At 36.6% G+C, this 17,676-nt stretch overlaps 1 protein-coding gene across 5 annotated transcripts in view; it reads left to right on the forward strand.

Annotated features, from left to right (window-relative positions):
* Nucleotides 1–17,676, forward strand: part of ABCA5 (ATP binding cassette subfamily A member 5) — a 117,804-nt gene that overhangs the window by 49,710 nt on the left and 50,418 nt on the right. For all 5 annotated transcript variants that reach the window (XM_027872760.1, XM_027872757.1, XM_027872758.1 and 2 more), the window contains exons 9-14: nucleotides 2,811–2,958; nucleotides 3,480–3,648; nucleotides 8,474–8,532; nucleotides 10,093–10,203; nucleotides 12,401–12,576; nucleotides 12,738–12,857. In XM_027872760.1, the coding sequence (XP_027728561.1) occupies nucleotides 2,811–2,958; nucleotides 3,480–3,648; nucleotides 8,474–8,532; nucleotides 10,093–10,203; nucleotides 12,401–12,576; nucleotides 12,738–12,857 (783 nt within the window). The remainder of the gene's footprint in view (nucleotides 1–2,810; nucleotides 2,959–3,479; nucleotides 3,649–8,473; nucleotides 8,533–10,092; nucleotides 10,204–12,400; nucleotides 12,577–12,737; nucleotides 12,858–17,676) is intronic.

Raw genomic sequence — 17,676 nt, forward strand, 5'->3', positions numbered from 1 at the left:
GCCTTGGTTCTTCATCTGTAAAATGACCTGGAGAAGGAAATGGCAAACTCTTCTGGTATCTTTGTCAAGAAAACCTAAAACAGGGTCATGAAGAGTCAGACATGACTGAAATGACTGAATAACAGCAAGAAGACTTGCTTGGGGTCACACAGCTAGTAAGTATTTGAGGCTGGATTTGAACGAAGATCTTCTTGACTCCAGGCCCTGTGGTTTCTCCACTACACCACTTAGCTGCCCCATAATGAGTTAATTAGGGAGGTATAAAAGAATTGCTTAATAACAATGAGGGCCCAGTTGAGGTTTTATATAACAGATTTGTAGTATACCTAGTTGGCATGTTTTTATGATTTTCTCCAGCTTTATTCATCAGCATTTGTAGGAGCAAAGGCAGAGGATGCTAGGAGTGATCCAGGATTGAGAGTTGGCAAGGCAAAATTGGTGATATGAAAAGAGGGCAGGGACCTCAAGAGAATAGGCAGTGTAAAGGTGAACTGGTTCACCAAGAGTTCAAATTGGGGAAAGGAGGAAAGGGTGACATTACAAGGATATGATGGCCTGGGAGAGAACTGAGAGGTGAGGGGATTAGAGGTCACAGTGTGGATGAAGAACAGGGTTTGGCATTGGAAGGTAAAGGCAGAGGTGGAAACAGACAGTGGTCTGATAAGGGAATTTCAAAGTTAATGAACGTGGAGATGGTTCATTTATGGGTAATGGCAAGATCAAGGTTATGATCCTCTTTGTGACTGAGGTAGGATGAAGGAGTAAGCTGATCATATATCAGTTCAATACAAATTCATTTAAGTGTGTATGGGTTGTTGAGGGAGGACTAGCGCCTCTGGTGTGAGGACTTGCTGAGCCCTTTTCAGGGTTGCTCATCCACTTTAGTGTCCATCTGTCAGCCAGCTCTCACCTGTGGTTCCAAGAAGCTGTACTATGCACAGTTGCCACACATAGCAGGTGGACTAAACCAGGTTGAGGGTAACTGACAGGCCTCAAACCCCTAAGTGAGTTAAGCAGATGTGTATCCCAAGCATAAGAAAACTTTCCCTGAACAACTTGTTCCAACAGCTGTGAAGGTGGCTACAGCAGGCTCTGTGTAGCACTTAGAATTTGGTCAGGCATCAAAGTCACCTAGGTCGTCGTTGTCCACTGTATCCTGGACTGTTGCAACTAGACTTAGATGACTCTGAAAGAGAGAATGAGGCTGGTGACTTTTGTGCAACTCTGCCTCACTTAAATCCAGTTCACTCCAAATCACTATATCAACTGTGATGTCCTTGAGTCCTCTTGGAAAATGAAGGCAAACAACAGTGTAAGTACTTTGTAGTGAATGTTACATGTTGTCAGAGTGGCAGGGTTATGTATTCTCTAATAAGTAGGTAAAGACACTTGATAGTGAAGTATAGTTATAAGTTACAATTGAAAAAGCAGAGTAATTGGTCAGTAGTCAGTCAGTAAACATTAAATACCTACTATACCTACTATGTGCCAGGCATCTTGCTAAGTGCTGTAAAATAAATGTTAGGAAACAAAGAAGCACTTTTTCTTAATTTCTATTTGAGTTGAAGTAGATGACCTTTCAATTCAGACATTTTACGATTCTTGCTATTGAGCTTGTTTTAATGTCTCTCTGTGTACCTATGTTGCAACAATTTCATTTAACTCTATGTACTTGTGGTATATAGGACATTTAATGTATTTAGTCCAGCTAAATAAGGCAGGTAGGCAATCAGGGCAGAGAGTGCAGGTCTTGGAGTCTAAAAGATGTGAGTTCAAATCTATCTGGCCTCTAACACTTTTCAGCTGTGTGACCCTGGGCCAGCCATTTAACCTCATTCTTCCTCATCATCCTTATCTGTAAAATAAGGATAATAGCACTTTACCTCCCAGGGTTTTTGTGATGATAAAATGAGATAATGTTTGTATAGCACTTTCTAAATCTTAAAGCATTATATAAATGCTGTTATTATTGTTGTTATTGAACTCAGGTACTATAAATATGGATGTTAAAAATGTCAATATTGTCACTAATTCATGTTTAATTTTGATGTGGTGACAAGGAATATTAATTATATTTCTGGTAAATGTTATTCATTTAGTCTGGATATATAAAAGTTAACAAAAGATATCAGTCAGCAAATACTTATTCACCTGCTCTGTGCTAGACTCTAATGATAAAAATGGTGGAATGGAAAAATTACTCACTCGAGTTTGGAGGACTTGGGTTCAAATCCTGGTTCTGCCAGTTATTACCTGTGTGATGTTGGACAAATCACTTAATCTCTCTGAGCCTCAGTTTTCTCACTTGCAAAAATTTTCACTCTAGTTCTATGATCTTTCGTATCCACTTGTTATATGTCAGATATCTAAGTTTACTATCTGATATTAGCCATAACGGCCACATTGAAGAGGATATTCTTATTTTCAGATCAGGAGTAAAGGTTGTGATAGTTGCAGTCCATTTTTATAGAACGACCCTAGTTCCAGAGTCAGGAGGACCTGAGTTCAAATTTGGCCTCAGACACATAACACTGACCAGTTATGAGACTCTGGGCAGGTCACTTAACCCCAATTGCCTCACCAAAAAAAAAAAAAAAAAAAAAAAAAAAAAAAAGAAGGACCCTAATTATTCCTATCTTTATTGTTTTCTTTGTAACTTCATTGTTCCATTTGATTTACTTCCAACTTTGACAATGAAGAACAATCTTAGTAAGTTTAATTAACAGTGATAGTTAACATTTGTTTTGTAATCTGATGCTATGCATTTATTTTAACATAATAATATTAAAATTCAATTTAATTTTTTTCAGGTCATGTATCTGGAAGATTTAGATGAAGGTGCTTTGTTTTCCAACTTGATCAAAGGTCCATATCCTCTTATCATTGCCATTATAATGCTGGCACTCAATAGTGTATTTTACATCCTCTTAGCTGTTTATCTTGATCAAATCATTCCAGGTATGTAGGTTATAGATAATAAGTTCATCTTTAGAATATATATATGTGTGTGTGTGTATCTATATGTATGTATATGTATATATAAAATATATGTGTATGTGCATGTGTGTATATTTTTAAAGTAAAAACTTTTTTTTAGACAAGAGCCCCCTTTTAAAATTGAATTTAGAGTAATCATTCTAATAATCTGATGTAAATTTTAATTTTTATACATTAGTCACTACAAATAAGAGATTATGTCAAAGATAGACTAGTTTAGGCTTTTAAATATAAAGTTTTAAATGAACTTTTCTAGCAATTAAAACAAGTGCGCATATTACATGTAAGTTAGATTAAGAAGAGAGATTCTTGGAATTCCACTGAAGAAATATTTTATCTCTGCTTTGAGTTTTAGAATTCGTTTTATGGTTTTAGGTTCTAAGTTGTCATAAGTTTCACGTGGTTGCCATTATCTGTGATTCAGACACTAGCTAATGGTAGTTGTAATATATTTTAGAAAAATCAGATCTTTTTCTTTTCAGGTGAATTTGGACTACGAAGACCATCTTTATATTTTATGAAGCCCTCATATTGGTCAAAGAGCAAAAGAAATTATAAAGAGCTGTCTGAGGGCAATGTTAATGGAAATCCTGGTTTTAGTGAGATTATTGAACCTGTTTCTTCAGAATTTCTAGGAAAAGAAGCTATCAGGTATGAATGATTAATACTCATTTTTAATTTAGGCAGAAATCAGAAGTGCTGCAAGAGAGAATGAGTTGATATTGATGAGGAAAATTAGGAAAGACAAAAGATATATTTTAAAATTTACATTGGGGATAGATAAGAGAAAGATTGAAGATGGGATAAAATTACTGTTCTGGATAGATGGGATAATGTTAACTGATGACAGACAGAAGGCAGAGCTGATTCAGTCTTATTTTACTTGTTTTTCTGCCAAAGAGATTCATTTTGGGGTTGTAAAGGACAGGACAAAACTAGCTGGTAGGGAGGGACAGCTTGGTGGCGCAGTGGATAGAGCACCAGCCCTGAAGTCAGGAGGACCTGAGTTCAAATATGACCTCAGACCAAACACTTAACACTTACTAACTGTGTGACCCCGGGCAAGTCATTTAACCCCAATTGACTAAAAAAACTAGCTGGTATGGAGCTGAAGCCCAAGATGCATAAAGAGGTAGTTGGGCAGCACTCAACTGCCCTCAATAAGTTGAAATCACTAAGCCTAGTGTCTCCTCTGGACTTAAGTTTCACATCACCAACTTCCTATTAGATATTTTAAACTGAATATTTCTGAGACATCTTAGACTCTGCATGTCCAAAACAGAACACATTGTTTTTTTCCTCAACTCTACCCTCATCCAAACTTCCCTATTTCTGTGGAAGGCTTCAGCAGTCTTCCAGTCTTTCAAATTCATAAATTTATGTTTATCCTTATCTTCTTATTCATCCTCACATTGTGTATTCACGCTGTTGTCAAATCTCTTCATTTCTACCAGCACAACATCTTTAATATCTAACCCCTTCTCTTTATTCACACAGCTACCACTGTAGGTCAGACCCTCATTGTACCTTGCCTGGAATATTACATTGTTTTCCTAATTGTTCTACCTGCCTCAGGTTTTTCTCTGCTGCAATTGCGATGGGCTTTAAAAACACCAACCAAATAGACAATAGGAAGATACTGGAATGAATAGAGTAGTTAGATCTTAACCAAAATCAGTCAGATCTTAACTAAAATCCCTTTGGCAGCTGTGTGGAGGACTAATCTCTCTCCCATCTCTTGCCAGCCTCAGTGGTTCATTCATCGTAGTCCTCTCTCTATTTCTCTCATATGACACTCTATCTACTATCTTCCTATATTTGTACTGGCCATCTCACATGTCTGGAATATATGCCATCCTCACCTCTGCTGCATAGCATCCCTCTCTTCCTTAAAAATGCACCTTAAAACACCACTTTTTATTATGAAGGCTTATATTATCTTGCCAACTGTTACTAGTACCTCCTTCTCTAACTATTTTGAATTTGTTTTGTATTTATTCAGTTTACACATATATATATGTATACATATGTGTGTGTGTGTATATATATATATATATATATATATACACACACATTAGAGTATAAGTTCTTTGAGAGTAAGTCTGGTTTCATTCTTTATTTTTGTAACCCCAGTGGCTAGCACAGTGTCTGGCAAATAACAGGTGCTTGGCAAGTGCTTGTTAATTGATCGAAGTTGTGACTGTAGGGCCATTGTCAGTGATCTCTGAAACATTTTTGGAAAATGGGGGAGATACTGCAATACTTACAGAAGAAAAAAAGCTGCTGTGGGACTGGAATGACTGTATCTAATAAGATACCTTGCATGATGATGAAGTCTAAAAGAGTGCATCCTGCAGCTAGATGAAAAAGGAAGAAATGGCTGGCCTGAGCTGCCTCCTTTACCAAAGGCTTTGAGAGGAGTTTCTCTGCCCCCCATGCAGAGAGTACTGATGAGGTCTAAATACTAAGACTGAGGAATTCTTGCCAGGTGATGATGTAAAGCCAGGAAAATTTGGTGGAAAAGAGTTAAATTTAGGCTTGACATAAGGAAAAATTTGCTAACAATTAGAGCTACCCAAAGTTGGATGGACAACTTCAGGGGATATTGGGTTCTGCCTCACTGGAAGCCTTTGAGCAAAGACTAGTTGGCTAATAGTATTTGTTGAGGAGGGAATTCTTGTTCATGTATAGGCTATTCTAAATGGCCTCCCTTTTGCTTCTAACATTCAGTGATTTTGTGAAGATACTATTTATCTTGCTATTGCAGAACCAGAACATTAAAAAGGTAGAATAATTCAAGTCTTATTATATATTTAAGGACAGACATTTATGTTAGTAGTAAAGTTAAATATCAATAGCAAAAGTAAAGCTAAAACAGATTTCTGTATTGAAGGATAGATCATTTTTGTAATTGCTTGCATTTGTATATGCTGTCAGATCCAAAAGGATTGAAATAATTTGCATTTTTATCACATGTGTGAGTGTACTTGTTTTGCCACAGCCTTGACACTATGTAGTTTTATTGGCTTCATTTCTTTTAGCCAAGTTAACAAGCAATTATTGATATGTAAAAACCTCACAGTTTAAAAAAAGCATTTTGATTTATTAGCTTGAATATTTTTCAAATCTTTATTTGAAATTTGGACTATTCATCTTAAACAAAAAAAATTAGAATACTTTTGCTTGTCAGTTTTCTTTAGGGATCCATTTTTCTTTGGTTTACATAACAGAAAACTAATCAGATATTTTAGAGTAAGAAATGTCCTGCAGGTTCACTCAGTAAAGCTTTTTGAAGCTGTGTAGGTAGAGTTAAACAGAAGATAAGGATAAATCTCATTTTGTAAAACTGAAAAGAACAAATAGAATAAACATTACTTTTTTATGATTTCATTCATTCCTATTTTTCTCTGCATAGCATCTAAAATTGCCCTACATTTTATCATGGGCCTTTAGAACATATTAATGTAATTAAAATATTAGTGAACCTATTTTTTAAACCAAATCAACTGCACTCTTAAATTTTACTTGCCCTTGACTTGTCAACCAAAAAAGAAAGGCCCCGGGGGTGGAAGTGGAGAGAAGGTCTTATTCCATGCCTGAAATTTAAGTGAACTCTGCGGTTTTAAAGACCATGGAAAGTTCAAAGTCTCACGTTAAGATTGTATTGTAAAAGAATATCTCTGTAATACCACGAATGTATTGTCTGTCCTGACTACCTCTAATATCTTCATCTTCATCTCTTAACCTTGACCTGTCTTTTCTGTTCTGGTTGGTAGTGGCCAACTTACACATTTGCCTCTGTTTTTATTCTAAAATTGGTGTATTTACCTTTTGGTCTGTCCTGGAGATACTTCCCAGCTTTAGCCTCTCAATTTGTTTCACCTCCAACCTGGAGAGCTTGGCTATATGGAGACCATTTTCAGAGTAGGTCTCCTTCTTGTTGAAAACAAATACTTTTTCATGGTGTGTTTTCTGCCTCCACATGCTCCTACTTCATTGGTAGGACTTTAATAATAGATACACCCTAGGACTAATGAATAATAGCCATTTAGGTTGGGAACAGAGTAAGATAAAAATTCAAAGTTGGAAGGGACCTTAAGAGGTCACTAGACAAACCTGTACGTGAGTAGGAGCTGTCTATAAATAACCCTGGGAAAGCTATGTGGTACACTGGATAGAATGTGAGGTCTGAAGTCAGGAAGACTATCTTTCTGAGTTCAGATCTGGCCTCAGACACTAGCAGTGTGACCCTGGGCAAGTCACTTAATTCTCTTTGCTTGTAGCCTTTTGACTGAGTCTGAATTTTACAGAACAAATCCTTTTATTAAGGGGATTTGTTCTGTGAAGTTTGGATTCAGTCAAAGGGCCACACTTGAGGACTTAGAGGGCCACATGTGGCCTTGAGGCCACAGGTTCCCCACCCGTGATTAGCATGTCATCGATGGTAACATAATAAAAAATATGGGGAAAAAGAGTTCAGGTAAACTTAATCTGATAGCATAAACAACATCGCCTATCTTCCATCTCCTGCAAAGAATGGGATTGGATAGAATTGTATTTTCTCAACTCATCTTTAGAGCCAAGCTTGGTCATTATAGTTATGCATTATTGATTTTTTTTTCTTTTTTAATTTTTTTTCTGTTTATATTGTTGTAGTCATTATGTATATTGTTTTCTTAGTTCTGTTTCCTGGTTCTCTATCTCACTTCATCTGTCTTCCCATTCTCCTAAATTCTTCAGTCATCATTTCCAATGGCACAGTTACAGTCTATTATATTCATGTAGCACAATTTGCATAGCTATGCCTGATTCAGGTCATTATGATTTTTTTAAAAAAGATCATTAGCAGTTCTTTAGCAGTGACATTTCGGTTCTTTTGGTAATTCATGTGAGTCTGAAGACTTGAATTAATTGAACAGCTAAGTTCTCTATGGCCCTCTGAACCTTAGGTTATTGAAATTAAACATTAAATTAAATCCCTCCCAAAAAACTGAACATACAATAGTTCAGGGTCTTGACCTGCACTATTGTCTTTTGGTCACTGATGCATAATTTTTGGAATCATAAACATGGAAGTATTCTTGCTGAAAAAAAAGTTTTGGGAAATAGTCTGACTCCAACCCTGTGGGGTTTTAAAAACTGATATTAGCAGTTTGAATTGAATGTTAAATCTTTGAATTTTACTTGAGAGGGCTGAAACTGGAGCAAAATGACTAGTTGCTTATATATTTTTTAAAATAACAATGCACTGTTGGTGAGAAGTATGCTGCTTTTAGAGTTTCAGAGAGACCATCTTCAGGCCTTGAGAATGGAAGAGAAGAAAATGTCTTTCCTGTATAGTTTTTAAAAATAACTCAAATTTTGGTCTTTTATTAAATGAATTTATTGTGTATTCATCAATGCTTGCTGCAAAATGGTAGTATGTTATTGTGTTTTCTTAATTTCTGTTCTCTTTTCACTAAAATATGTCTTCCAGAATCAGTGGTATCCAGAAAACATTCATAAAGAAAAATGAAACTGTGGAGGCACTAAGAAGTATGTAATTTTTTAGTTTAATTTACTTTAAATTTAAGAACAAATAGTTTTTTTAAAAGTAGTACATCCGTATTGTGAATATTTTTAAAATAAACTTTTATTGATGCTTTTAGTTTTTATATCATGATCACTTCTGAAAGTAATCTTCCTTCCCTTCTCCCCATTCCCCACATTAAGTCCTCCATTGTAACAATACCCAGTGACTCTGTCAGATGGTATCTATCATATGCTGCCCTTATAGTCTCCTGCCTCTTCTGAGGGGAGTAAGATATATTTCATTATCTGCTCACTAAAACCATTATTGGCTTTTATGTTAAGCTTATTATTGACTTTCTTTTAGTGTTCTTTTAATTTATGGTATTGTAGTGATTGTGTATATTATTCTTCTGGTTCTGCTTATTGCTTTCTCTATCAAATCATTATCATCATTATGATAGCACTTATATAGCATTTTAAGGTTTTCAAAGAGTTTTCCAAATATTATCTCATTTGAACCTCACAACTCTGGGAGGTAAGTACTGTCCCCATTTTACATGTGATGAAACTGAGGCAGATAGAGATTAAGTGATTTGCCCAGTGATTTACAGTTAATATGTGACAAACTGGATTTCAACTTAGGTCTTCCTAAGTGAAGGTCCAGTGCTCTATCCACTGTTCCACTTGTCTCAAGTTTTTTTGAGTTCCTCCTAATTGTGATTTCTTGTTGCACGATAATATTATTGTACTCATACACCACTTATACGCCTGTCACTAATCAATGTGTACCCACTTTGTTTCAAGTTCTTTGTTGGCATAAAAAGTACTCCTCTAAATATATTGGATAATAAATACGTAAGTCTATATTGCACCTTTATTTCTTTTATTGACCGCTCTAGGTTATGTGCCCAGTAGTGGGATCACTGGATTGAAGAGAATGATAATTCCAAAATGACATACCGAGTGGTTAGACTAATTCACAGTTTCACTGATTGTTGTGTCAAATCATGTGTTTTTAATAATCTCAATATTCATTTTCCATTTTTGAATTTGAGTAAGTGCTTTTAGGCTTTAGACCTTCTGTCCCTGATATTCTTTGGGCCTCAGCATACGGAAAATTTCCATAAAATATCATATTGTACTATGATTCTGGGTTTAATTTAGGGTTAAATGAAGGAAGTTCAGATTCTCCTAACTTTTTTATTGGTGGTCTGTTTTTCTTATAATTCCATTTCCCTTTTCTCCAGCAGTATAACATACTTCAGTAGTTTGATATACCAACTCATATCCAGAAGAAATGCTATACCCCTAATAGTTTTCATGCCATTACAATATATTTCAAAGTATAGCAAATAAAGCTAAGGTTTCTTTTATTCTTCAGTTCTCATAGTAGTTCTCACCCATTTAGAATAATGTCATTTTATTTTTGCTGCAGAATATGGTGACAGATTTTAAATTTATTTTTTACTTTGCCGTAATAATGAAAAGTTGCTCCATTGTAGTAATCCATTAATCACTATTAATTTTTTCATCTGTACTTTCATTACATTCATGGCTTTCTCCTTTACTTCTTTCTTTAATTAGATTTATCTTTTGACATATATGAGGGTCAGATTACAGCATTACTTGGCCATAGTGGAACAGGAAAAAGCACATTAATGAACATTCTTTGTGGACTCTGCCCACCTTCAGATGGTAAGAGTTTATGTCTTTTGTCTTTTGAACAATTTAAAGGATTCTCTCACTTGATGTTCTTTTATTCTGTGAAGGTATCATAGTTTATACTAGTGGTCTTCACACTCTTTTCATAGTGCACTGCTATCATTAATTTTTTGTTTCCTAACAGAGTAATGGTAGAGGTGAGGAAAGAGGCAGAAGTATTTTTCAATGACACTTGTGCAGATACTGCTAAGAATCTCCTGTTGAAAGTTAATAACTTGCCTCTGAAGGGGGAAAGTTGGAAGGTGGCGTAGTAAAAGGACTGGGTAGAATGGGTGACTTGGGCTATAATGAGTGAAGGGTAGGTGTGGTTGTGTTTGAGAAATAAGCCCTAGATTGGAAGACCACTGGTATAGTCTACTCTTATTTGATTTGAACTTGTAGAAACTATCCAAATTGTTAATGATTTGTTGTGACATTTTCCTCTTTTGAGCACATTGAGTGTGTGTTAAAATTGATTTTGTTTTGGTCTTCCCAAACTCCTCCCCATCCTCCTCCCACCCCCATCCTTCTAATCAGTATAGTAAGTTTATAAGTAGCTGGTATAAAGTAGCAATGGCAGGAAATAAGATTTCAAAGGGGAACCTTGAAATTACATAAAAACTGTCCCAAAGATCAAAGGAGCTTAATTTAAAAGTTGTATCATATCACAGACTGGTAATATGTGGTGAATCAGAGGAAGCCATCTAGGTTTTGCTGTTAGGGATTTTTGGTACTGTTTTATGTAAATCTAAGATATATTCCAGAAGACCCACAGAACACCAAATGATTCTGATAACTTTGAGTTGATATGAATATGTTAACTCTAAAGCTTTACCAACAACTTTGAGATGATTTGGATATGTTAATGAACTAAGGTGGCACAAATAAGGGTTAGTCTATTCCACAAAAAAAACCCTATTAAAATGAGACCTCAAACTCTTCTGCCTCAACCCCCATCCAAGTTCTCTTCCATCTCCATCTAGGTTCATGCTGCTGAGTGCTCCTAACTCTAATCCATGGCCATGTGAATGATCATCTGTGTTTCCCCCACTCCCCACACTGCCTGCCTTCCTTCACCACCCTATCCCTCATCCCCACATTATCTATTTTTTGCTGCTTGTCTCTGTACTTTTTGTGCCATTGGCCCTCACACTCTCTTTGCCTCATTAAAATGTAATTGCAGCCTCATTTCCCATTGCTATTGTGGCCGTTCTTGGTACATACCCAGAGAACTGAACAAGCCTGCCCCATTTCATAATTTTATAAATTGAGTATCAATTCAGAGTAGTTTGGATAATACTAATCAGAGTGCTTAAAAATGAAAACTAAGGATCTCCTTAAACTTTATGAAACATCAATATAATGTTGATTAAATTGTTTATTTGTTAGATGCTAATTATGTATGATTTATATATTTTTAATTCAGATTTTTTTTTCAAGATTGATCATCAATTTTAGATTAAGATTAAATTAAACCCACAGAAAATTGCACATTTAAGGAAATATTTGTAAGCCTCTAAGGTGTATGATGTTAATAGAGAGGATAGGTCAAAAGAGCTAAGATTTCACATGTGAAGAGTATTTTATTTTTCCTTAGAAGCAGGAAAAAACGTTGCCTGTAAAATGGCAATTCTAAATTTTCCTTGTAAACTTGTTGGGGACTCAGAGTCAAGAGGGCTTGGGTTCAGACCCACCCCGGACACTTAACTAGCTTTGAAGCCATGTCCTTTAACTTCTCTGAGCCTCAGTCTATAAAATGGAAATAATAATGTCTGTAGTCTTTGTCTTACTAGCATTGTTTTGAGGCTCAAATGAGATGATTTACAGTACACAGAATGCTTTGTAAACCTTCAAGTGCTTTATAAATGTCAGTTACATAATACAGTACAGTATTTTACTTTGAAAAGTAAAACATTCACATTTTATTGTCTGGTATTTTCATTTGTAAAAAGTTGCTTTAATTGTCAATTGTTTTATTTTATTATCCCCTCAGTTTAGAATAATGAAAGAATTCAATTCACAAATGAAAGGAAATGCACCAATATTTTCTGATAGAAATTGAAACTAATGGATATCATTTCAAAAATAGATTTGTATCATTAATCACATGATAGCTCTAATAGGAATATAATTTATCATATTAAGAGCTAAGGTTTTATATTTAAAATAATTTTTACACTTATGCTTTTAGGGCTTGCATCTATTTATGGATGTAGAGTCTCAGAAATTGATGAAATGTTTGAAGCAAGAAAAATGATTGGAATTTGCCCACAATTAGATATAAATTTTGATGTGCTAACAGTCGAAGAGAATTTGTCAATTTTGGCCTCTATCAAAGGGATTCCAGCCAATAGTGTAATACAAGAGGTATGTTGCTCATATAAAAAATCATACCTTTACTTGCCATACATTTACTAAATAATGATAGTAAGTGGTCTTTCTTGTTCTCTCTGAAACTGTCCATTTCATCATTTTTATGGTGTAATAATATATTGTTTTTTAATAATTTCTCCCTTTTTCATATGAAGGTACAGAAAGTTTTACTAGATTTGGATATGCAAGCGATCAAAGATAACCAAGCAAAAAAATTAAGTGGAGGTCAGAAACGAAAGTTATCACTGGGTATTGCTGTTCTTGGAGATCCCAAGGTAAGTATTGTAAACTTCCAAAGGATCTAAACCGTATCCATAAGACAACTACAACATATTCTGCAAATTAGAAAATAGAGAAGTTATATAGAGGTGCTTGAGATACTTAGTGTTTCTATTAAACAACACTCAGGTGCTAGACCTTTCACTTCTTGGATCCTGATGAGCAGAACCCTTAGACACTAGGTTTCTTACTTTAGGACCTAGTATAGGAGTAGAGTCTCAATACATAAGGCTCAGTGAGGAGCCAAGCATGTACTTCACATGCAGGACTCTTCTAATTATATATTGTCTTCCACCATCTTAGAATTCCTTCAGAAATTCTTCAGATTTCTGTTTGAACGTCTTGGGCACCTGCCACTTCTCTGGTAGAGAGGGCTTGCCCACAGCTTGTTCCTCAGGGCAGGAGGTTAACTGTCTTTCTCCGGGGAGCAATGATAGGATAAGCCAGGAAATTTCTAACAACAGATGGGAATTCCCCAGTCTCTGCCTCTAGTCTGCTCCCCTTCTCCAGTCTCATGGCTCCTTTCTCAGTAGGAACCTGAACCTCTGAGTCAGAGACCAAAGGGGTGGGTTCCTGGCTGGGGCCCCTCATTCCCTACTGATGTCAGGAGAGATCTCTCTTCACTTGCCTCACCACTAGCTTCACTAGCTTTGGCTTAGCTTTTGTTGCACAGTCCCTGAAAGTTGAGAGCTAAATGTACTTTCCCGGTTTACTTTCATTCTGACTACACAAGCAGTCCAATTTATTGAGCACAGTCAATAACAGCTAAGGCCTTGCCATTTTATTTGCCCCATCCTCATTGCCCCTCCCATCTCCCTGACAACATCTTGTAGCACTCACAGACCTAATCCATCTGCCTGAGTGAGAGCCTACTGCTGGTCCCACAGAGATGGTTCCCCGTACATGATCATACAGAGGAGAGCTCTGGCAACAGGGAGCCAGGCAGTGTCCCTTCAGTACTCATATACCTTCCTCTTCATCTGTACTTCCCTCAACTTAGCCATCCATGAGGCCATCTCCTAACTGGATGAGTACACAAATGTAGATACAACTCTGCAGCCAGAGATCACTTAGTTCAGGTTCAATGTTGGGACGAAATTAGATACTCATGAATCATTGAATATTTAACAAAGAAGGAGATTTACTTTGCCCTAACACAGCAAGGTTATGCAAAAGGATATAGAGGTACTTAGCTTCTCTGGACATGACCCACCTTGTCTCAATTGGAAATGTATCTGGTCAATCATTCATCAGGGCATAGTGACTTGCATGGTCTCAGGCATGCCCCATATCTGAGAGCCCACATGGCTTGGGCTTTTTATTGGCCCTAGGCCAGGAAGCAGCATCAAAGAAGCTGGTGGCAATCAGGTCTCCCAAAGAGAGGAAGCTTTGCCAGGCAAGCTGCTAGGGAAGCTAGAATTGAAAGAAGATGTGTGTGGGAAGAAAGCTGTGTCAGAGTAAGGGGAGCTGCATCTGAAAGCTGCTGTCCTAACAAAGAAGCAAAGCAAATACCACTGAATATGAATTCATTTAGACTCTTGAGGATCTCATCAGTCAGATATGAGATTCAGGCTCCTTTCTTCCCTGATGTTTGAGAGAAAACAAACTAATCATAGTCATCACAGAACCATTGAGGTTGGGAGTCTCAGTAAATAGTACTTCACTATCCAATGGCTAATAAACTCCTACGTCCACACTCTTAATTACTGTGATTGATAATCTGTAGGTGCTTACCCCCTTCACTCCCTCTAATTCCTGTCATTCTGAATGTGCTGTTCCCTTGTCTTGCTTCCAGTCTGTACTCTCCATCCACCTTAGCTTTACCCCTACATAGTGTATCCTCCTCTGGCGGAGCATCTCTTCCATTGTATTTCCCAGAACCCCCAGTTATGTTAAAACATACTTCCCTTCATCTTAGACTTCTTCCTCATAGTCCTTCTATCTTCTTGCACCTGTGGAAATCAAAATCTAGGGTCTCCCTTAGAAGATACTGGCTCTCAGGTCATTCTCTTCAGTACTGAGTGAGTACACCTTTACTTCTCCTCAACATGTGAGAGGAACGACACTGGGCCTTCTATATATTTTCCTTCCTTCTGCAGCCATCACTGAGTAACCTCTTCTCTTTTGAAGTTCGTAGCATCTGTCTATAGTTTCCTTTCCAGATCTACCTTTCAGGCATATACTAGATTGCTTTTGTATGGGAAATACATATATACATACATGTGTAGGTACACAGAAAGAGAGACTGAAATTAAAGATTTAGGGGTAGGGACATACCATGATCTTCATTTTGGTAATATCATTTTGGAACCTATATAGAGGATAAATTTAAGGAAAGACTAGAGACGGAAACTAATTAGAAGGCCTTTATCATAGGGCAGGCTAGAGGTAATTAAGTTCTGAACTAAAGGTAGAGGCTGTGTAAATAGAGAAAAGGGGGATAGCTGTGGGAGATATTATAGAGACAGAATAAAAAAGATGTGACAACTGATTAGATAGGGGTGATGACAGAGAAGAAGTAATCAAGGATGCCTCCAGGGTGGCAAATCAGTGTGAATGGAGGGATGGTGGTACCTTCAGTAGAAATGGAGTAGTTTGGAAGCGAGATGAATTTGGAGCAAAATATGCATTCTCTTGTGGACATGTTTAGTAGTTGACATATTTTGGAACATTCATATATGGAGATCAGTTAATCAGTAAGAATTTACCAATTCCCTACTATATGCCAGACATTGTGTTAATTCTTAGTGTGTAATTAACAAAGAATGAAATAATGTAAGGAACTCTTAGAGAAGGAATTTACATTTGAATGGGAGAGACAAGTACATGTAAAAGTATATACAACACAAAGTTAATAAATACAAAGTTAAATATAAGGTAGTTTGGGAAGGAGGGTACTAGTAATAGGAGGAAATCAGGAAAAGTATCAAGCAGAAGATGGTGCTTGAACTGCATCTTGAAGGGACTCTGAGAAAAAGGTAGGGAGGATGTGTATCCTAGACACACATGGTATGACTATGCAAAAGTAATGAAACTGGAGATAGAGTGTCATAAGTTTGAAAAAGAAGGCCATTTTGACTGGATGGTAAAGTGTATCAGAAAGGACATAATTGAAAGTGAAGCTGAAAGTACAGTTTGTGGCCAGGTTGTGAAAGGCTTTAAATGCTAAACAGGAGTTAAAGTTTGATCATGGAGGCAATAGGAAGTCTCTGGCATTGATTGAGTAGAGAAAACACATAGATCTGTACTTAAGGAAAATGATATTAATAGCAAGTATGCAGGATAGATGGGATGGCAAAAGACCTGACACATGGAGACTCATTAGGAGGCTATTAAAAAAAAGTTTAGTGAGAGGTAATAAGGGCTTGAACTAAGGTGTTAGCTATGTGAGTGGAAAGAAGGGTTGGATTTGAGAGATTTAGATGTAGAAATGACAAGATGTAAAAACTAATTGGATATGTGAGATGAGGGAGAGTTCAGGAGTCAAGGTTAGTGGTAAAATTGGGAACCTGGAAGGATGGTATTTCCTTTAACAGAAGCAGTGAAGTTTGGGAAAGGGGAGAGTTTGAGAGGGAAAGATAGCGAGTTCACTTTGGGATATATTGAGTTTGGAACTCAAAGTGACTGGACTCAAAAGAGAAATTAAAGTCCTGATACATAGAATCAGAATTTTTCTGTATAGAGATGACAATTAAACCCACGGAGATGATAGCTGATGAAATCGCCAGGAGAGAGATAGTATTAAGAAAAGAACAGAGGGCTCAGTACAGAGGCTTGGGAGGGTACCCACACTTAGTGTGTAGGACAAATATGATTATTTGTCAATGGAAACTGAGAAGGAATTGTCACACATAAGTAGGAGATCCAAGAGATCTCTTATTGTTCTGAGATGCCTGTGATGAGTGAAGGATAAGGTAGTTCCTAGACTGAAATCACAATCCACACCTAGAGTAGAACTTCACTCAGTATGCCAGGGATGAAGGCATACCCAGAAGGTATTCTCAGAAACAATACCTTTATTTCACAGATAGCCCAAGTCCTTATCCATGTATCAGAACTCTTGAAATTCCTTTCTTGATCACAGGCTCCCATTCTTCCGTTTCTCCTTCTCTTTGAAATAGCCCTAGAACAGACCATCCTATCCTTTCCAGATTTGCTTCACAGTATTCCACTTAATGTGCTCTCTGTTCCAAGACTTATTGATGTTTACCAAACTTGATAACCCATCTCCTGCCTTGGGCAAACTGTCCCCTGTGTCTAGAATACATTTCCTTCTCACCTATGCATCTCAGAATCGTTTGCATCCTTCAAATCACACTTTGGGTGTCATTTTCTATATGATACATTTCTTGATTCCCTTAGTTGTTAGTGCCTGATCCCTCATTAAGTCATCAAGAATTTACTTACCCTTTTGCATATTTTATCTCCAGAATTAAAGCTCCTCAAGTGTAGGGACTGTTTTTGTTTTTATGTCCCCATTGTCTAGCACAGGGCCTTATACATAATAAAGACTTATTAAATGTGTTATTGAATTGCAGTTAGACTTGAATAGGCACGCTTTGGATATCTTTGTGTTAAGCTCATTGAATAATTGTCTTGGCATGATTTGAGTTGTACTGTAGTAAAACAGTTTTTTACATCTATTTTTACATTAATCAGAGATTTTGTATTATGTTCTCCTTTCCACCTTATTTGTCTTTTTATTTCCACTTGCTTTACACACTTTATTGTGAAATAGGAGTGCAGAATTTGGTTTCTAAAAAATTTCAGTGCTAAAGATATGCTTATACTTGAATGCCAAATGATTGTCTCTAG

Source organism: Vombatus ursinus, unplaced genomic scaffold, assembly GCF_900497805.2.
Source record: "Vombatus ursinus unplaced genomic scaffold, bare-nosed wombat genome assembly UNPS02014801.1, whole genome shotgun sequence".
Taxonomy (NCBI): Eukaryota; Metazoa; Chordata; class Mammalia; order Diprotodontia; family Vombatidae; genus Vombatus; species Vombatus ursinus.